Raw genomic sequence first — 22,755 nt, 5'->3', positions numbered from 1 at the left:
ATGTACCCCAGTAAGCCAACAACTTTCACTCTCAAGTTCTGTGACCCTAGTTTTCTCCTTGTACTCACACTTAGTGCCAGACGGCTGAAACGTAGAGTTCGTGCGATTAGATATACGTCAACTCAGACGTAGGTAGCGTGTAAATCATTTCACCGTTCCTTCTACTATCTTAGTGTTTGCTGCAAGCTGCATAAAGTGAGAATGAGAGAAAAGTGTTCGACATTTAATCTTTCATGAACGGTTTTTTCTTTGCTTTTATGTGCGTGTGTATGTGTACAACCGTGATTTATGTCATCGGTAGTATAGGTTGAAACCGGTATCATCATACTCAATCACGTGGTCAACGAAAAGATCAATGGCAATAAAAATATTGTCGTATCATAATTTACACAATTTTGCTGTCAGGATTGAAAACAAATTTTGGTTCTAAATCACATGATGACGAACTATTCTAATCGAAATTTTACCGATCTATTCGATGAAGACTGATTAAACTTTGGACTACCCGTTCATTGTACCATATCGTCATGCTGTATGCCTTGATCAATGTAGCAAAACAATGGATATGTGTTTTGCTGACTATAAACCGTGACGATCAATGCACTCCTGTGAGACGACCTTCTTATCTTGTACTCACATTTTTGTAACGAACAATAATCAATACCAGCCCCCTGCAAGTCACTAGTTCTCAAAGCTTCAGATAACTCATTTACAGATGAGAGTGTAGCTGTATTTATATAGTCAGTTTTCACTATTTAAATTTGGTTTCAGTTTCTCCGGCGAAAAGAGAACATTCCAATGATCGATAAAATATAAAGTTACAATAAACGATGGTCCACAGATTTGTTATATAATTGATGTAAAAGGTTCCGAGCCAATCAAAATTTTAGTGCCACCAAAAGTGGGCTACGGTTCGGATTAGATTCGGTCACAGTAAGCACTGCATATAACGAAAGAAAGTTTAATGATAAGCAATACTTTGAAGTTCAAAGTACTCGATAAATCTGGAGCAGGCTATGGTGATGTTTTATCTGCTTAACTGCCAGCAGTCGATAGAAGGTGCAATGAAATCTTAACTCTCCCACTTTTGACGCGTAGGGCTTGAAATAGCTCATTTCGTCGCGCGACCCAGCGTGAAGGCAACCGTCGAGTTACGATACACGCATTATAGCCATTATATTCATTTGAAGGCTTCGAGCGTATCTCTTAGACATACCATGTGTCGGAGAAGACGTCTGTTCAGCTGCCTCCACGCCTCCCTTATGTGGGAACAGTAGAAGCATGTGAGTTCAGTGCATCCTGAGCGTTTGTGGCGTCATGTCACCGCTGATAATACTCTGCATTTTGTGGTTGACAGTAGTAGTCAGTGGTTTTACGGATAGTACGGAATGCCAGATTTACAACAACCTTCACGTATGCACGGATGGCACTAAGCTCCGTAGCGTCTCCTTCGTGGATGTCAGGGCCGTTCAGACGATAGACGATATTGAGTTGCATTTGGAGAATCTTGGTATCACGGAAATATCGAATAACGCTTTTGCAGATGTCAGAAATGCCTCGTCTCTCTACCTCAAGGAAAACAAAATATCAAAAATTTCGAAAAATTTTTGTCAATTCATGGACCAACTGACTTATCTGGACCTATGCAATAACACCATCAGTGAAATAGAAGACGGCAGTTTTGCCAGGCTGACTAGCTTGGAAACTTTGCTGCTGGACTACAACAGTCTGACAACTTTTGATCACAACACATGGAAGGGCCTATCGCATCTGCACGAGCTTTATCTGACCAATAATAGCATCGTACTGAAAAAGAACATGTTCAAAGGACTGAGGCACCTGGAGACTTTGGCACTTGACGCAAATGGAATAACCAAAATCCCCGTTGGAACCCTCAACGGTCTACCAAACCTGGATCTACTTTATCTATCTCGAAATTTGGTATCTAGCATAAATGCTGAGATATTTCGCAACCTCGGTGAAGTGAATGAACTCGATCTGGGCAGAAATCACATCTCTACAATCCCCGATGGAGTCTTCAGACACCTCCGAAATCTCGAGTCGCTATGGCTCAATGGAAACCATTTGACGACTCTTCAGACGGGTGCTTTTGATGGCTTGGAAAACCTTTCGTCTCTTTTCCTCAACGGCAACGATTTTCGCAGTGTCGAACTTACCACTTTCACGCGAATGAAAAACGTTACCATTGAACCCGGATTCCGAGTAAACGGTTCAGTCGTCAGGAAATTCAACACACTTCAGGGCCGATTCAAATGCACCAATCGTGATTACCAGGAACCATATGACTGCGAGAAAATTATTGATTAGACACTGAATCACCTTCATCTGCCAGTATCTTCTCATCCATTATTCTTTTTAGAAAGGTACAACAAGAGTACAATAGGTATATTGAAGGATGGCTTTTTTTTTCTCATTTTTCCACACGATCAATGTGAAAGTATGTGATTAGCGTCTTATTTCTTTGGTTAGATTTGAATATCGAAACTCATCCGATAATCTTATTGAGCATTTGAAAACTCGACTGAATACTGTTTTCTATCTTATATTATGGGTTTGGAATTTTAGCTGTATTTAATTAGCTTCCTGACTTCGCTATGCTTGCACAGAATTAGAATATTGATAGATATTTGAGCCTAGATGTAGCATGTTTTCAACCGAAAAATATTAACATAGTGTACGCCTGCGTGAAACGTGCTTATCAGGTAATGACAAATGTTGCATGCATCCCGATAACAAGTTCATATATTATTACGAATCACTTCATTTATAAAATATTATCACCGGCTATGACGATGCACATATAATGATACAGGAACTCAATGTGTCCAATATTAGCGCCATTGGATACACGAGAGTTCTTTATTTTTCCTTTTTATCTCTGCAGCTTGAGGTTAACTCGACATGCACACAATATTATAAAATGAGATATGCGTGATATTTTGTATTTTTCTTACAATTCGCAATAAATATAGTAAGATACAAAATTCGTACGAGAAAAATATGACGTACTTAAGCGCGTCGAATCACTATGAACTATTTTGTATTTATCGCAGCGTTTCGAGGCTGTTGAGGCTAAAAAATTTCATGAAATATCAGACTTGGAACGATATATGACTTTATCTATTATCTCAATAATGAATTCTTGTCTGTATCATTACAGTCTCGATACAAATAAATGACATTTGCATAATTTCTGTGACATTCCTATTCCAATTGACCAACGATATACATTGCGTAGCAGTGGTAAGGTAAAAAAATCCCATCAGAATCATTACAAATAAACCAGCGAGATGTCGCATTGACAAAATTCTTCTGAACTTCTTGGGATGGCTCGCATTTAAATCCAGGCTCAATCTCGACACTTTCTATCTTGCTAAAAACTGCCACGTTCAACATGCGTAGTGGATTACCATTCAGGTACAACTTTTTCAGGTTTGTAATCCACTCGAAAGCGTTATAAGAGCCGAGAACCTGAATTTGGTTGTTGTTCAGCCACAAGTCCGTCAACTTCGTTAATCCACTGAAGGTACGTTTGCGAATAGTAGAAATGGCATTCATTGAGAGATCCAGTTCTTTCAACTGTGCCAATGTTTCAAAGTACGCTTCCGAAGTAGAGGTGAACTTATTATTGGAAAGATCCAACCGCTGAAGTTGATCTAGGCCGTTGAAACTGCCCAGAGAAATCACCGAGATATTCGCCCCAGATAATTCGAGCAGTTCCAGCTTCGAAAATCCCGTAAATCCATCTCTCATCAAAATAAAAGGATTTTCGTTCAATTTCAACGTTCGCAGATTTTTCAGTCCGGTTCTGACACCATCGCCGAGTCTACTCAAGCGATTATAGCTCAATTCCAACTCTATCAAATTTGGCAGAGTATCAAAGGCTCCATTGGCAACGTCCATAATTGTATTATTGAAAAAATTCATGACCGTAAGGTCACACAGACCATGAAACATGCCTCCTGTCAGGGTAGTCAATTTGTTGTCTGCCATCATGAGAGTCTGGGCCGTCTCACAACCGTTGAAAGCCCCAGGCTGAATGTACCTGATGCCTGCGCCATTTATCACGATATCCTGCTCCGAAGTCACTTTTACAAGACTGGAGCTGTACACGTATTGACGATGCTCCGGGTTGCTCTGGGACGCCATTTGCCGGAGCTCTCTTGTAACGTCCGGTGGGCTGTCGTTTTTCACGGGGACAAGCAACGGAAGAAAAAACAGAATCAGCATTGCACGCATATTGTATTGGACTGGAATTAGAATATGTGTGCTATTTAGCTCGAAGTAACCTTAACAAGTAGACGACGATACGCAACTCTGATTTTTCCCCGCTCATTTCATTCTTATATAGCTTTTGGTATCACTTTTTTCGCCATGCCGTCACTTATTGACAACAAATTATACGGATGTATTAATCTTAACACTGACAGTACGGGGCGATAAATTTTCTTGTTTACTTGAATAACCGCCAAGTTTCAGATTAGCAACTGTAATGCAAACTTCACAACCACCGTGCGGAGAAAACTGTCACACGTCAGATTTTGCAGTAGTTTCTAGAAATCCCCGATCTAACAGCGCCGAAGAGTTTCAGTTAACTTCAATTTGAAGAGAAATGCAAATTAATCTTTATGAAAGCCATTCTGCTTGGACGTTTTTCTTGGACTGATACTGGTTTTCCCATGCATCAGTGGTATTTTTTATAAGTAGTCTTTAATGCCACAAGAATCGTATTTACCAACTCGTTCGCGATGAAAAATGGATTGAAATAGTTTTTCCCCTTGACCCATAATATACTTAAATATCTGCAGGAGTGAAAGACAAAAAAATTTTATTCGAATGAGTGTTGAAGAAATTGATAGGTGGTCACGTAGGTTATCACGTTGCTGAAACGATATCCGAGCTTGAAGAAGTGTTTTCGTCAATAATTTCCTACTCCGTAATAAATATCCCTGTCAAATAATCTACTCAGACTACATGATGCAGTCGTATTTTCATTCGAATTCAGTTAGGAGTTAAGTAACTATTACATGGCTCTTAAACGTTGACATGTTCTCCCGCTACTCGCTACGGACTAACTACAGAAACCAAGAGCCGCCTAACGCGCTTGTCGGAGAATCAACTGGTTATTAATAGGTCGTATTTACTATCAGTTGCCCTAACAGCATTCCTAACTCGGAAAGCTAGGATCCGGCACGTCACGCGCGTGTCGTACGCTCGAAACTTTACAAGTTGGCCTCCGCTCCTCGCGTCCCCAGAATCCTATCTCCAGCTCTTCCGTGGTTTGAAAACATCACCGTTTTAGCCCCCAACGTGTGGGAAACGTGGGCGAAAGTTGAAAAAGAGGCTGCCTTAAGTGGTCCATGATAAAACTTTTCCTCTCTGATTTATTCCAGAAACTTAAATCCAATTACATTATATGTTCCCAGGAGTATTCCAAGGCTACCGCCAGGACGACTGCACCCTTCCTCACCCCTGCTACAGGAGCACATCGATGGATTATGGGTGGTACTCGCCAACGGTTCATAGTGTCCCAACCTCGTATTTCCCAAGGAATAACGGTTTCAGCAATCACCTGGGTCGTGCAGGGATGTATCGTAACTGTTCCCTTAACACAGAAATGGACAAGTCGTTCTTCTGAAACAAAATTTCCCCACATAGCTTCGACAAATTTGTGTACTTACTTGAGAAACGGTTCACTCCGTTGCTGTTCAATGGAAAAGTGCAATAAATTGAATACAGTTGGAATTATGGAAAAATATTCATTTAACCCTTACCCACATGAACTATCAGTAAGCTTTTGAAGGATGCTGGAAAAAATGAAATTATCGAGGTGAGAAGAGAAAAAAATGTAGGTTTTGCTTTCGCCTTACTTTCTAATAGTTAAAATATCTATTTTTTCAACATCCTCCATCCATTTTTTCGATGCTTACGGGACTTGCAGGAAAAATCTATAAAATCGGATTCCGATGCCACTTCAGTCCATCAGGAAATTGGTTTACAGTAATGACTAATGTATAATCATAGGTAGAAATTCACTGCGCAGAAGGAGTAGAATTGAGACGCGTTATACTTACTCGTATATTTATTATTACAGATTAGTTTAATGCAATACAATAAGTTAACCATAATTTAACAGATTTTCTAGTGGGCACTCTTGAGTACACCGTGCCCTATCTCTAACGAGGGTTCAAGGGTTTTTTTCATCATTGTTACAGTAGTTTCTGACAGGTAATCCCAGGTAACGTCTTTACGTTGTTCAAGTTTCATCATTTTGTCTTTTATTAATATATATATATATTTTTTTTTTAATTATTTTAATGAGTTTTATCAATTTTTTTTCAACTCGTTTTCTTTTTCTTTCAAATCTTCACGCACGACACATTTGTTGCACTTGCGTCCACTCGCAACAAATAGATCAGAGAATTTTAAGGGTACAGAGAGAATTGCTACGTTACATACTATATATTATATATATAATACATAAGTAATAATAATAATATATTATAGTAAAATTACCGAAGTAATGCGTTATAATAATTATTAATTATATTATCATTAAATATCGTAAAGCCTTTCGGCTACCTATATGTATAGTAATATTATACATATATGTGCATATACATTCCCAACAATATTATTTGTTATATACCTATATACACACATACATGCATCGATTAAACTTATCACACCTACGGGGTATACAGAGTCTTATACATATATAATAACTACCACAATGACTAGGAAACATTCGAAATGTTTTGTAATCAATTATGGCGATCGTATATATAATATAATCAACAACCGATTACCAAACATGACATAGCTCGAATAATAATAGCTGTCCCTAATAATCTTCGACACTTTAATCGATTAAAATCGAGGTGTAGGTAAAATCGTTTCCTGTTCAAGCGCGCGTCAGCCGTTCGTTACCGGATCAGGTCGGACCCAAAAAACGACGCCGCTCGTCCTGCGGATCTGACTGCAGGCCGAAGTGCACCGCATGCGGCGCTTCAACGTCGCGTTCCCAGCTAGATTCCGCAACGCGGCCCAGCCGCCATCGCTGCGGACCGCCTGAAACTCGGGCGCGTTTCCGACCGCAACAACGGCGGCGGAAAACTCTGCGGATCCTGATGGCCGGTACCATTCGCAACGACTCGAGCCATAGTGCCGTCCTCGAGGAACGGCGGCGCCGATTTATTGGACCGATACTTCCCGGCGACGAAGATTCATCCCCGCAGCGATCGGGACGATCTCGCGAGGGTTCTGAGCGCTCTAAGTTGGCCAAACGCTCGTCGGCGGCTGCCGGAACGTTTCCGGAACAGGGGATGCAGACGTCCCTGTTCCCGGGCCAGTGGGAATCCCGTTGAGATCGCCGTTCGGAAGCTCCGATCGAACTGCGGAAATGAGACGGATTTACGTTGTTGCCGCGAAACCGCGCACCCGAGAAGAAATTCCATCTGGGAGCAGGTGTTATGCACTTTTAAACTGCTTTGTATCTAGATATTATAAAATCGACCTCGTTCGGTTTTCGCTGCTCCTGCTATAATTAGTGTGTTTGTATTATATATATGTATATAATAGTTATAATAATATATATATATATATATATATATGTATTATACGTATTTCTCTTACAGTTCTAATTTTAGAGTCTTTCCAAACTCCGATAATCCTTAATAATAACGATGACAGATAGAACTCGCATTTTATGTATGATTTAATCTTTCTTTGCTGTTGGTTGGTTTTTTTTTTTTTTAAATTTTTTAATTTTTTTCTTATCTTGGTTTTCGTGTGTGGTTATACTTACGTTTATATCAATGTATGCATATATACATATATATACCTATATATATATATACATATATACATATACATATATATATATATGTATATATATATATACATGTATATATTCATTCATTCGTATATTCATTTATTCATTTCTTTATATAATAGAGATAAACAATCGCATTGTTTGTGCAGACTAACCTAAGCACGACCGCGACCCGGGCTCCAGGTTACCTCTCGAACCCGCGTCGTGGGTTCGTTGTCACCTCAATTGCTACTATGAGTTAATTATTACTATATCCATATTATTATAATTCATTGATTTTAGTTTTTTTCTTTTTCATCATTCATTTACGCATCGGCTAATTATTTTCTAATCGTTAATTCTCCTTATTTCTCCCTTAGCTCGCTATATAACTATCTCATATACGCCTAATCCCCTAACCCTTAATATTTACGTACGCGGAACTTATACATGTATACCTACCGATAGCTTTAAATTAAATATATATATATATGTATATATACATCTATATGTATATATTTATTTTTAACTTCAAACACCTAGTTCATAATTATCTGACACTTACCGAATAGTTGGCTCAACGCTTATCATTATATATACTGAAATGGTAACATTTTGGGCATCTAGAGACGACCGCGATCGGCGAAATTCAAGGGGGGGTGCAGATATCGGGCCTCTGTTTGGGGCCTTACACAACGATTTGTCGTCACCCTTTACATCACCGATCACGCACGTATAATAGGCCGTTTTTCCGATCGTGGGACGAAGCCTTGATACGCTGGAGTTACGCACGATGTTCAGGATGTTTTACGCATCAAGAATCGTCCACGATCGTTATATCCGGTCAGATCGAATTATTACCATGCCCGTGTTCTTTTCTCGTATATATAATACATGTACACATACATCTTGCTCATATATTTGCGTTTTATGTGTTATCTTAGTTAGCCGAATAGCGTCACAACGTCTGACTTAACTCGATCATTAATAAACACGCTATATTGTCATAAACCTAAATTACGACGACTTTTATACGCTTCAACTTCTCGGGCGTCCCTTGATGGGAGAGCTGGTGTCGCGATCCCGGGACGCCCCGCGACGCTCGGCGTCGGCCGATCTTTGATCTCGCTGGAAATGCCCGAAGAAATCAAACGTGCATTCCTCGTTCGATTTTAGATGCTCATCCCGTTGTTTTTTTTCCCGTAATTCTCATTTCTTGCCTCACTTTTCCCTGACTATTTATACCATATTATTATCGTTAATTAGGAGTTTACAATAAACGTGTTATACAATTATGTAATAGTATTTTTAGTTTTGGATATATACTTTAAACTGCTTACGCGATACTTAGGTTTTAATGCACACTTACTAGCTACAACATTCGCCCAAAAAGAACTGTGGAGTCTGTATTATAGGTATGTTATTACAGTAGCTAGAGCGTTTAGCGTATAATAATTATTGAATTAATCGATTTGTGATAACTTATAAGATTAAAACCTTCGCATTTTGTCCTTATTTTTATTTAATTATTTTTTTCTGGATCTTTTCTTTCGTTGAGTTACTTCTTGTCTTCGGTAAAATGTACGATCAGCTATATTCTTCATTGGATCTACAGATCATGTACAATTATATCTATGTAGTTATGTAACGGATATATTAGAATTTAAATCGCATATACGCTTTCGAAACTGCGTTTATTTTTTTCCTATTCATTCGAGTCTTTGCAAATATCTCTTCGGCGCTATTTTACTCTGCGGCGATTTTCTATATCTTATAACATTAAATATATAAGATTTCAGTTATGCAGAATATGGGATGTAATAATTATAACACTGATACATACCGTTGATAATATAATACGTGTAGCATATAGTATCATACTGTTTTAGTAGTTTTCCATTTTTTATTTTTTATGAGTTATTGGTATGTGGATATTATATGTGGCTAGCACGCGTTGAAATCAAGGAACGAACGTACGGTATTCGGCACGATCCGCGCCTATGCGCCTACGATTACTATTTTTTTTTCGCTCTCATTACATTATAATTTTTTTCTTACATTTTTTCAAGTTTTTTCTTTCTCTCTTCAATTCTTTATTCATGAATTATTTTTATTTAAAGTATTTATTGGTTAGACAAGAGACACATACAGAGAGTATTACACGGGACTGTGTTGCCCGGATTTATGTATTTCGCATCAGTCTCTTGCGCTCGCTGTGAAAATCTACGCCAAAGCCCATCCCCATCCCCAAATTAAAAAACTTCTCGTATTTTTTCTTTAATATTTTTCCTCTTTGTCAAACATTCTCAAGCCAGCTCTACGCCAGGAATTATTTTTAACTTTGCGATCGGGAAGGGGAATCGCGATTACAGTGAGCACGAAGAGAAGACAAAGTAGCCGATAAATCCGGTCAACGCATAAATAACGAGAAAAGATCATAATGTTGCAAAAATCCACGACAACGATATGGATACGTCGTATAAGTATGTATGAGACAATAAGCTACGGAGCATGCATAAAATATTCCCGAGGTCCTGTCAGTATATTTATTTTAGTTTGGATCTATTGTAAATTTTTTTGATTTTATTTACAATTTCCGCACTATCTTATATACTGACAATTGGTTTTTGATGAAAATTGAGTTGACGGCTATTTTGAAGACGCGATATTATTGACAAATGAATACGTCTTACATGCAATTAAGGATGTGTTTTTCCTCTTGACGCTGCCGGGACGCCATTTCGAAAAATGAATAATTCTGATTACGAAATGATCAAAGTAATTCGTAATCGCACAACAACGCCACGAAAAAATGTATTAAGACGGCGAGTGCTTATTCTGAGTATTTCACTTTATATATAAGTATATGCATAGAAATGAAACTATCGATATTGCTACACTGGGGGCTACACCACATTATTAGTTGGAGGTGAACATATTATGCATATACGTTATTACGATTAGACATACTATTCAGTACTGAAAAAAGAAACTCTAACAAACAACAATATAATCGTGGTTCACACCGACACACGGACACGCGAAAAAAAAATCGAATAGAGAAAAGGTGAACTTAAAAAAGCTTGGATATAACAAGTACTCAACAAGTCTGTACCAAGCGTAAAAGTCACATGTACCAGATGTGTCACAATTTTGTTCTCGTTAATATCGATTCGTTGCGTTTATCGCGGCAATTTTGTACCGAGCCTGATCCAAACCTCTCGATACTGGCTCAACGTCAGCCGTTTTCCTTCACGCAAGTGAAATACGTCGTACGTCATGCGATATCAGCATGTCCATGAGGGAGGAAAAAGGCAGCAGGATCGAACCAATGCTGTTATTTAAATTCGTCAACGATCTTAGGCCACCGCCTCGTCACTCGGCCATGACTAAAATTTTCTCAGTTTGTGAAATATATTTTCTTTCGCTATGATCAAGCCGATTACTCTTGCCTGTCGAAGGGCGTCACGCCTGACGTCGCCACTGATCAAAGTTGGATCAAGGTGCCTCGTATCGATCAGTAAAGGATCAAATCCGGCGACAAAATATCACGCTTAGATTGCGGTTCACGATCGCCTCTTGAATCAGACGTTGAAATTCGCGTCCACGTCAGTCTTGAAGTCCAAGTCCAAAGTCCGAAATATTCTGTCGGTAATATTATCATAGCACGAGTGTTAACATGGTATTTTTATTCTTTTAACTATAGTATTAGCAATTTGGCCCATGAAACCATCTATTACTCGCACAAACCGGTCTCTCCTATTTCCTATCTTACCACCTAGTGCCCGGGGGCACCCCCTGAGATATTCCTTAACAATTATAATCGTACTACGCTTGATCGTTCATCACTTCATCCGACATGCGCTTTCCTCATTCAACGATCGCGACGATCCCTGTAGGTTTTTCGATGCCAATACTCCTCCAGCTTGTCGATTTGTGCCTCAAGCTTCTTGGGCCAAAGAAATCATACCGGCGAAAAATACGGAGCGTTACACAGCTTCGTATGAGCTCGATGCGACTATAAACTGATCTTCGAAGGCAACTCGTGAACTTTGTACTTCTTTTGATCAACGGATTGCTTACTGGACTGACTTCTAGGTTCGGTCGACTCACCGATCACTGCCAAGGGTGGGAAATAAGTATGCGATAAATAATAGCTTCAAACACGAATCCTCGTTGAAAAACGCGATCATACAATTTTAATCGCGAATTCATTAAATGAAGTTGAAAAGTGGATTGTTGCGGGGAAATCGTGCAACTCAAGTCTCGCCGCCGAGCTTTATAGCTGTGTGCCGAATGGATATTCAGCTACATCCAATATTCTTCGCTCCCATGCAGGAGCAGGGAATAAGCTGAAGAGCGACCGGCATTTTCATTGCACAATTATTCTCAGCTCTGACTCAACTCGTTAGAATTGATTCGGTATTATGTGATTGAATTGACGAGAGTGACTTTGTCGTATATACTCATGTTGTCAAGGTTGGCGAATGAACACCTTTTGGTATACGGAAGAACCGGTTGACATCAGGAACAAATTTTCAACGAGAGTACCCGCGTATGTACGGCGTGTCAAAATATCGCAATTTCGTCCCGTGAACGGTTTTACTGATTGTGCTCGTTACTCGACTTGACATGACTGCATCTTGAATATGGATGTAATGAATAATTCAATGAGGCAACGCGTGTTAACCGTGACATTCGAATTTTGAGGCACGATCGATTTCTTTGAGCCAAGATCAGAGGCCGGCTTATCGATACCTTGTCGTTACACAATCTGTATCCATCAACTACCGATCTTCGAACCCTTAGACTAGCTTATTACATATCTCCAAATGGATATTTGACGAACGCAATGATTTTTGTAAATTTGCAAACCATCCGAGTTTCCTTTTCCTTCTATTTATCTTGCCTAATCGACAATTCTCCTCAAATGCCAATCCTTTGGCTCTTCCTCTTTCACGCTATTCATACCTCCGTTTTCCGAGTCAGATGTTAAAGTTCTCGATAGCCAAGATTGCAGCTGATATATAGAACTACTACCACTAGAAATGAAGTCGATTTTTTTGTGTTTCAGGACTTGTTTCCATTCTCAATCGATGTCCACTCTTTGTATCGACATGCCATTACCGTAGTTATACAAACTCTTAATTAAGCTTTAGAGTTTTTTTGACATGAATGTTCCGGTTAGTATCAAAGTCGATTGAGTCGTCCTGTGCAGCATTTTTGACGACCCGTAAAAAGGTCTTGGAAAAGTGTTATTCTGACTTTAGTACTAATGAAAACAATTTCACGTCATAAAAACTAGCGTTGAAAATTTAATGTCATTTTACGATTTTAATTCCGCCCTCCCGTCATTCTCTCCCTCTCTCACTCTTCCTCTCTATTATTACATTCATTAAAATTTATCGATGTTACTTCCGCTGAAATCATGACTGGATCTTAGTACCTAAATTATTATAGCTTACTACGTAATTAATAACAGACCTTACTTAATAAGTTTTTTTTCTCCTTTTTTTTATTAGCTCTCTCGTTGGGTATTCTTTGCTGACAGTGATTTTTAAACTTTCTCCTCACTCCGTAGTAATTCTTAAAACTATTTGTGCGTTTAAAGTACGGGCTCCCATCTCTAGAGCAGCCAGCGATATTATTTTCATCAATAATATCAATATTCCGTTTGACTCGCTTCGAAATGTTATTTTTCAATAACACTACCCACTACAGCCGCAACTTTCACTGCGTTGCATACCTCAATAATAATACTTCGATCAATTTCAACATCATTCAAAATTCCTTCCTACTCATTTAAATATATAATATATAATATATATATACCTTTGTGTCCTCATTTCTTTCCCGCTCCCTCCAATATATCATCGCAATATCAATATTTCATTGCAATCTCTCGACTATATCATTCTTGTTCGTCGTAACTTTCCGGAAACTCTGCACGTCGGAATGACGAGTATGAAAGAAGAAGCAGTCTCCTTACGTCTACATAATGATCGAGGAAATGATATGTAATACACTGCAATATAATAACACATTTATACAAATGCAGATAGCTACGAAAAGTATTTTTCCTCAACGAAAACTGGTCAACGCAGTCGAACAGAATATTAAATACGGTGAACGGGGAAATACAGACATGAGACGTTGCCAAAAAATAAAGGTTGCAATAATACAAAGATTTACGTAGCAAATTGCATCGAATGGACTTGAGAAATCGATTATGTGCAAATTAGCAGGACCAAGGAAAAATACCAAGAATTGACCAGTTGATTAATCACTCAGCGACGTCATAAAATGTATAATGTATGTACGTATACATATATATTTTTTTAGTAACAAGTCATTTCTTTGATGCCGTTGAACAAATCATTTTCAGTAGAATTAAGTGTCAGACAGAACAAAACATCTACTGAATTCCAAAAAATTTCCCGAAAAAAATACTGAAGTCACAACACTCTTAACTTCTGTCTCATTTTTGTTCTGCTTTATGATCCGTCCCACTCATCCCATTCATCCCATTCATTTTATATCCATCCATTTCGGAATAGTTTGCAAATTTACAATTTCCGGCAGGAATATATGCGTATGTATATATTTGTAGGCCATGATTTTCTACGGAGCTATACCTATAACGATTACAACAAGCTCGCAATAGCGACAGATCTAAATGCCTTGGCAATTTTTTTGATTTTTCTTTCTTTTTCTTAATTTTTTCACTTTCTCTCTTGCCGGAAAAACGAAAACATAAGATGATAAAATTACGTCAATTTCCCAAAGCACGTTTACCACAACACCTTCCCTTGCCTTCGATATTCTTTACTTTATTTTTATTTATGATATTACCATTACTATTATTGTTATCATTATTATTAGCAATATTATTGTTACCGTCATTATTATTATTAATATTGTTTTTTTTCAACTTCTTATTTTTTTATCCCTCATATCCTCAAGCATTACACCAAGATAATTCACCGTAAGAGTTGCTTCGCGGTTATTGAATTCCGGCAATATTTACACGGTGAATTAAAATGAAATCAAGAAGTAAAAAAAAAACTTCACCACTCATCGTCACATCATACATCGTTTTCCTGATAATAATTGGAACGGCGTAACACCCAGGAGTACATCTGCATCGCTACCCCCCCCCCCCCCCCCCCCTCCATCTCCTTACCCCATCAATTTTTTCTCCTTTCCTTCTTACAATATTACCGGCTGATGATGCATGATCGAATGTGCACTGTCGTTGTGGCATATCAACAACATTACCTTACATATCACCGAAAATACCGGCAAAAGTTTTCCGTAGATTTTTCATCGTGTCCTCGGTGTCCTCACCCTGGACTTGTGTTTGACTACCCTGACGGTGGAACGGTACTCGAGATAGTGGTGGGTCCTCCGGACGACGACCAACCGATGGAGCGCTACTCACGGTGCTCGACTGCGATGCTGCGAGATAAAAGAACGTCGTTAGTAATTGCCACTCAAGTCGGTCGGTACGGGGGATGAGTTGAAAAATCGAAACGACTTGCACACAGCTATAAACAGACTCAGCTTGGAGATCGACAAGGGCTTTAGGATCTTTATTTCTTCTACGTAGATTTCAATTATCTTGTAAGCCAACGCGCAACGGGGAGATTAACGGTTATCTTCTGTCTCGAACAGAATCGTTAAAACAGGTCAAACTTGATTTCAGTAATTCGTATATAAGCGGTGGCCACGTTTGTGCGGTCAGGGAGAGATTGATAGACCCGACTCGAGAGCGGAGAAGGAGTAGGTATAGGCAAATCGTGGGTAATGCCTTGTTAGCGATCAGATTGTTTATATAGTACACGCGGAGTAACAGATTTGCGCAATCTGCGCGAATTTATCTGCGCCGACATGCGGGAGTCATGTATATAGTACGCAATATAATGACGGGTTGTAAGGTTTTGTAGGCATTTCGTATTATAACTATACAGACGCCTGCTCTTAAGCCGCCGCGGGGGCAGTTTTCTAGCCCTTCATCCTGGCTCGAACAATTAGATAGAGCAATAGACCACTGGCTCGCCGCACTTATAGAGCCTCGGCGAATTCCCCTCTAACCAAAGCTTTGGCTTCTAAGTAAGTACGTTTGCACAATATAGAGATAGGCACGATAATTGCTTAACATTCTGCTACACTTGGGTGGTAAATAGCGTGCGATGTATAAGGATAAGTAGGAGTATAAGGTATCTGCAACTGGTTTACTGTTTGCTCGGCAATATAATATAACCACGGAGCTATAAGATACGGGTTTCCCCGCTTTACACGGATCACCGGATCGGCATAATTTAATAAGTCTGATATATATCGGAAAATTTATAGTTCCGAGGCGCATGTCGTCCATTATACCTTATATACTGCAGCGGCTGCGGCTGCGGCGGCGCTACGTGTCTTTCTACGCCACGCCGCAATTACACCGTTTATATAAAACCGACGAGCCCATTTGATCCCTTGAATGTAGTTACCTATCGTCGTAACTACCGGTTGACCGTACACCAGATTAATTAGAATGCAATTTTACACTGGTATGTATGTATCATGAATATCCAGACTTCTATAGAGCCGCTTCTTTAGATAGAGTTTTCCGCTCGATGCGCTCGATTATACCAAAATCATAAGATAATTCGCAAAACGGCTGAACTGCAAAAATAATAGAGAAATAAAAATTTGGATGTTCTGTAGAGCGCACTTATAGAACTAAAATTTCCCTAAATACAAATTGGCGGTTCGGTTCTCACTGCGTAATGATCACGGACCGTAACTCTAGACGACCAAGTATGTAATTGCAAGGCAATTTATACGATAAATCCCACGGTCTGACTACGCTGTATACCATGTACCTGTATGTACGCAATGGCATGAATAATATAACGCGGAAGGTGAAATTATTAATGTTGCTGTAGGCTGGATGCGTGTATGTAGGTGTATACCTACGTATATATACCTACAAGGATGCGCGGGGCATCGAGGTGGCCTAAATCACAGTAAATTACGGAACCAATTAAGTTTCAGGCACAATATCAAATCATCGCATCTTTGTCGTAAATAGGTACTTGAAATAATGTCTCGATACCGTACGCGTGAATTCCGGAGAATCTCTCTCACGACTACCGAGACGTTTACCGTGGGAGACTCGAGCTGCTTATGGTGTAAATGCGGTATATCTTCGTTTTTAAGCTCTTTTCGTAGGTAAATTGACATCGATATTTACACGTTACCGAAGTACTTGGGTTCATGAATACGCCAAGATGCGCTCAAGGCCTAAAAAAATAATTGTATTATTCTTTCTACCGAAGTGCTTAAATTTTAAGAAGACATTTTCACAAAGTTCAAATTGTGACATTCCAAGAAAATCATATACACCGAAGTTGTGTCATTAGTCTTCGAAACTACAACCGCGTCAGCGTTAGAATTTGGAATATCCTGACCAGCACAGATTCAATCAGCGTGAAAGGACTCCTCGTCAAGTAAAAGACACGTTTTCAGATTTTTGATATTTCGATCTCCGATTCCCAATGTCGCGTATCACACAAAAAAACTGCCATTCACGATTTATTCACATCGGACTTACAGCTGTAAGCTATAGCGCCTGATTTATCGCCTACAGAATCCGTCCACTGGGCTCATCGAATAACAACACGTCGTGGCGATGTTCCAGCACCGATAATGATGCCCATAACATGCCTACTCGAGGTTAAAGTCACCCATGCATATACCTTGAGAATCACGACGCTGAAGTTGATGATGGCTGTCAGAAGTTGTGACGTCGCCGGCAAGGGCTGTTGTCGAACCCATCGATCCGACGCTGCCCATGCTCGTCATGGAGCTCATACTCCCATGCGAAGCCATGGTAGGCGGTAGCGGAGTCGATCGTTCGTCAACGGGACTTGTCGCTTGACTCGAGCTGGAAACGGAGCCCCGAGATGTGGTCTTGGTGAGTGCGCTCGGCAATCGACAGCAAGCCTATGCAAAGAGACGGGTTTATACAGTTAGGCCGAATACCTGAGGGTTTGGTTTGTCTCTTGAGAGCGGGTAATTAACGTGGCCTGCCCATGCTGGTACACATAGGATTATCGGCTGGTACGTTGATTTTCAACAATTCTTACGTCGAGATCTTCACGTATACTTCATCGACTGCGCACCTGCATTATGTAGAATCAGGGATTTTTTGTCGTTATTTTCATTTATTTTGATTGTTATTTATTTTCTTCACCTCTCGGTGTGAATAAATATTCTCGAGTGACAGACTGATAGCCAGCTGCACTTGATGCCTCAAGTGATGTGAAGTGGAGTGTGAACCACGAAAATCGTGAGCACCAGACCCTGCTAGGTGGCATTAAATCGTTCTCAAAAGCTCGTGGTTAGGAAATAACGTGGATGACGTAGCCGCGGCAAAGGCTATTAGAGGGTCGGGGAACAGTTACGCCTTCTTTTTACGCCGCAGAATCGATCAGCAATCGATGAAACATTTACCTGCATCTTCGAAGTGACGAGGTCGGCGATATGGCGTCGGTCTTCCTCCTGAGAGTCGCCCATCAGAGACAACGCGCTGTCGTTTACCTCAATAATGAACTCGCGTCCGTCCTTGCCAACAACCAGCTCGATAGCACAAATATCCAAGCCTCCGAATAGCTGAGAAACTTGATCCACCCACGCTCGATATCGATCGATGACTGCCAGCTGTTCCAGCATCGCTGATCCGGTGTTGGACTTCCAATTACCGCTGATGCTTTTGCGCCTGAAGTCAGAATCTCTAATTAGACTTCCCCCGAAGAAATACATACGATTTTACAAACGACACGGATGGTCAGATGAAAGCTCCACCTGTTGTTATTCAGTTCATGTACATAAAATACGATGTATACCAGGAATTTGACTGCCGGGTATTTCTGGCTTCCCATTCCATTTTCAGTTTCAGTTTTGATAGTGCGACCGAACATAAAAATGAATTTACTGTATTCATCGGATTTACGCAGTACGGAGACACCACTTTTAACTACCGTATGATTTAATATTCAGTTGTTCAAACAAACGGAAATACTTTATCCAATATACGAAGGTTTATTTAATTAAAATGGAAATTCATTTCGCTGAAAAAGATTAGCAATTAAAAATGAGAACTGAATTGATGGTATACATCGCTACAGGCTAGCTTGGATTAACATATAATTATTCCCATTAATTGAAACTCAGTGCAAACTGAAATTCGGAGAATTCAAATCAACTAGAATTTCAATACCTCAATCAAACACAGCACGGAGTACTCGATTAGAGTGAGGTGGAATTGTACATGAATTTCGTAAATCCATCTGCATGATTTAATTTTCTCAAGTAACCGGCGGAGTTTATAGAACAAATAACAATTTGCCTGCAAAATTTTCGGTGCCTCAATTTTTCATTAGAGGTATCCGTTACAGTCACAATTGTTATTCTCCTAGCGAACGTACAACGCCACAAGTATATTTGCTACATCGGACGACGATGAACCGTCATCGAGGAGGGACTTGCACAGTCGACTGTGAAGAGGCGTGGATGATGAAAGGGATACCAAAGACCCGAGCGGATTCGATCCGTACTTTAAAGGACTAGGAAACTGCCACACCGCTAGCCGCGTCATTATGGGATTCAAAGCCCCTTTAATACGACTAAGGGACCATTGAGTCACGCGGCGTCCTGCTTACCTTGCACGTTTTTTTTTTTTTTCTTTTTTTTTATCGTTAACTGCGTTACGGTATTCGAATCACTGGATTCACTATCGAGGACACGTACGCGCATAAACATCTAATTTGGAGCCAAAAGATGCTGATCCCCATTGCGATTTAAGCCTTGCAATTTGGTACCACGATATAGAACCATGTCTCTTGGAGGTCCCAGAAGCACTAGTGTTCAGGTAGTTTGTGGCCAAATCTGATGGATTTTGTGAGCCCTTTAAAGTCTGGTAGGTGTTTTCAATAATATTTGACGAGTTGAAATTTTTTTTGAATTTCTAGGGCCTTTCGTTCCCCGATATTTCAACCGTCAGTGTGAAAAATAATCTCAACGATCCTGAAAGTGTGAAGTAATGATGGGTAACCCGCTCTTGACGCACACCAGGCAGAAATGAATTCACCGAGTGGCGAAGAAATCTCCCGACTGTCCAAGCACACAAAGGAGTGTCGTCAGAATTTTTCAGAGGATACGTACATCAACATACAAGCGTGTGCAGTAAACATACATCAGCGGCGTCTCGATGGCACCGAAGCTTTCACGTATACATTAAACAGCGATTGAAATATTTCCACACCTGATCGAGTCTACGTATGACAGAACGCACTTAAGCCAGTAAAATTTTGACTGTGATTGATCGATCCGCGTCCCGTGACAAAGTTGACAGGGGTTTGTGGTGTGGAGCGAATGCCTGCTATAAGAAATGACGCGACGAAGCCCCTTGACACCTCCGCTTATTGAATGCCAAAGAATTTTTCAGCCCGATCGAACGTGGCTGAATGGGACCTGCAGGTCCCGCGCACTTCTCTATAGGTCCTCATATTTTTTTATTTGACTCATTTTTCACACTCGCGAGATACTTCGCGTCAATTCCTCCGCATTGTCGTTCCGCATTGATCCTGAAAAATTTCCGCGCTGACGCCGTTGCGTGCCAAATGCAGAGCTTGTATTTGTGCGGCGATCGGATTGATCGATGCGATTCTCTTCCAACCGAATGAACACTCACATAAAGGCCTTGTAGTTGTTCCCGATCTTCTGCAGGTGGACGTCGTACTTCGTGTCGATGTACGGCTCAGCTGTTGCGTACGCGTTTGACAAGGCTGCGAGTGATGCAAGATCTGCGAATTCCTGGCTGGTCTCTGCACGAGCTTTTCCGACTCCCCCGTGCGCGTGTCCGAGCTTCACCACGACTGGGTATTTCGATGCAGTCACCTGAAAGAGAGGCGAAAGAATTTTATTCACGATTATACTTGGCATGAAAATATTCAATGCACTAAATCAAGAATGATTCCTACGGTTCGTTCATAATGATATAATTGAGTGGTTGCAGGAAATTGATCTGACCAAAATCGCGATATGATAAACGCCCTCGATGGTTAATCGGAAGCTGCAAATTGTTATCTCAATTACTTTTCAACCTGTTATAATAGACGCGTATACTTATCAAGATGTAGTTAAACTGCAATTTATATCGCAACGCTCAGTTGCCATTATCTCTTGACAAGCTCGTACCATCCAATTTGCAATTCATGGTATACTAGCTGACAACCGCGATGTCATAGCCTAACGATTATCCAATTTGTATTAACGTTAGTAGGAGGAAAAAAAATGCTCGCTTTAACCTCGCGGTCGTCGAACGTCAAATTATCGACAACTTAATCACATCAGAGTAAGCGCGTACGTCGGGATATTAAATGGATATGTGAACGGACAAAAGCCCTCGGAAGTAAATAAATAAATACCATGGAAGAAAATTTTCATTTTCTTTGATTTTCTAAGCTATTCGAATAGTTTTGATACAAGTTAAAATACACCATAAACACCCACTGCCGCCTATATCCAAGAAGAATCTTCAGCTTCTTTCCAATAATTTCTGAAAGCCGTCGCAGCGGTAAATTATTGACAATTAATCTTATCTCATTTCCGGCACGAATGCCTTTAGACACTTATATCTACGCACCATGAAAGAAATGGAAAGTAGGAATCCAACTAAGGAGAAGTGGGTTAGCTGTCGTCCCATGTGAATCCACAATATTTCACATTGATGAAGATATCTGATTTCGGAGTTCATATGTATATTAGCATTAATATAACTTAGGCGAGACTATTCGTATCCTCGTTAAACTAGCGCCGCTCAAAGACAAGACTCACGGCGAAACAGACGTAAGCGGAAGTTAATATCCAACTCCTACGGAGAGCTTTTCAGTTCCTACCACAGCCTGCCTGATATGCGATCTCAACCATACGTTTCAGAAACAGATGTCGGTGTGGGTGAACGGTGCTCAGAGCTGCGCTAATGACTAACGAGCGAATGGCTCAACTCTAACAGTTAAATAGCATCGCTAATCTCGAGCCGACTTCGATCCGGAGCCAATTCGTTGGCGGGCTTCGCCACGATGACGCTTCAAATGACGTGGAAGTAATTGGAGCCAGCCCTGCGTCTTCTGCTCTGCTCGGTCGTGTCTGCAATCACCCTGGTGATTAGGTACCAATCGGGGTGCAATAAGTTGACCGGTGACTCGATGCACGGGTGGTGATTGGAGAACGATCGTCAACGGCGGCACTTATATCCGCAGGTCGTTGCACAGACGAGAGAAATTAGTCAGTTTGAATATACTCCTAGTTCCGTGCAAATGAAGGGATCGACAAGGTTACTCTGTTTATGGCTCTCGGCACCTGAGACGTAGTCAGGTTGCGGGGTGATTTTTGCCTCCGGCTAATTTGCAATCAGGATAAGATAGTCACGGCAGCCGGTAGGTTGGTTGGCTGATGTCCTGTCCTTGCCACCTTTCAATCAGGGCTTGTTTCCTTCGACGGAATTGGAACGAGGTTCGCGATTCAGCTCGCGGCAAGCTACTCATGGCATTCGTCAAGCCCTTTGGTGTCGCGTTCTAACGAGCATCCTCTTGAACCTTCTGAATAATTAAACAGGGTGCAAAAGTACAAGGGGGAATTTGGAATCTTCGCAAGTCTCTTGGGTGGCACCTAGCCCTTTGAAAAGTTTCTATGTGACGCAACTTCTTCGCCTGAAACTCTTGTTTACACTCGACCTCATCCTCACGACTTTCTGTCGGGCGGGAATTCACACAGAATATTGTACATTAAGGCGCGGGTTTCTAACCGAAAGTGTCTTAGGGCACTTACAAGTTTTCCAACCACCTATCCCAGGTACAACCTTTCTC

General features: G+C 40.4%; 3 protein-coding genes across 3 annotated transcripts in view; 1 reads left to right on the top strand and 2 right to left on the bottom strand.

The window, feature by feature from the left end:
• Positions 1 to 1,302: 1,302 nt before the first annotated feature.
• On the top strand, positions 1,303 to 2,591 carry LOC124410005 (leucine-rich repeat-containing protein 15-like). Its single transcript, XM_046888084.1, has one exon. The coding sequence runs from the start codon at positions 1,318 to 1,320 to the stop codon at positions 2,326 to 2,328; it is 1,011 nt and encodes a 336-aa protein (XP_046744040.1). The 5' UTR covers positions 1,303 to 1,317; the 3' UTR covers positions 2,329 to 2,591.
• Positions 2,572 to 4,399, bottom strand: LOC124410004 (insulin-like growth factor-binding protein complex acid labile subunit). The gene has a single exon (XM_046888083.1). The coding sequence runs from the start codon at positions 4,258 to 4,260 to the stop codon at positions 3,226 to 3,228; it is 1,035 nt and encodes a 344-aa protein (XP_046744039.1). The 5' UTR covers positions 4,261 to 4,399; the 3' UTR covers positions 2,572 to 3,225.
• A 595-nt stretch (positions 4,400 to 4,994) lies between these two features.
• LOC124409112 (synapsin) overlaps positions 4,995 to 22,755 on the bottom strand; it is a 96,691-nt gene continuing 78,930 nt past the window's right edge. Inside the window, exons 8-12 of the mRNA XM_046886533.1 lie at positions 20,580 to 20,785; positions 18,341 to 18,605; positions 17,584 to 17,830; positions 15,113 to 15,292; positions 4,995 to 5,725 (exon numbers count right to left, since the gene is read on the bottom strand). Coding sequence (XP_046742489.1) covers positions 15,114 to 15,292; positions 17,584 to 17,830; positions 18,341 to 18,605; positions 20,580 to 20,785 — 897 coding nt within the window. The 3' untranslated portion in view covers positions 4,995 to 5,725; position 15,113. The remainder of the gene's footprint in view (positions 5,726 to 15,112; positions 15,293 to 17,583; positions 17,831 to 18,340; positions 18,606 to 20,579; positions 20,786 to 22,755) is intronic.

This window comes from Diprion similis, chromosome 8, assembly GCF_021155765.1.
Source record: "Diprion similis isolate iyDipSimi1 chromosome 8, iyDipSimi1.1, whole genome shotgun sequence".
Taxonomy (NCBI): Eukaryota; Metazoa; Arthropoda; class Insecta; order Hymenoptera; family Diprionidae; genus Diprion; species Diprion similis.
This window is presented reverse-complemented; position numbering and strand designations above follow the sequence as displayed.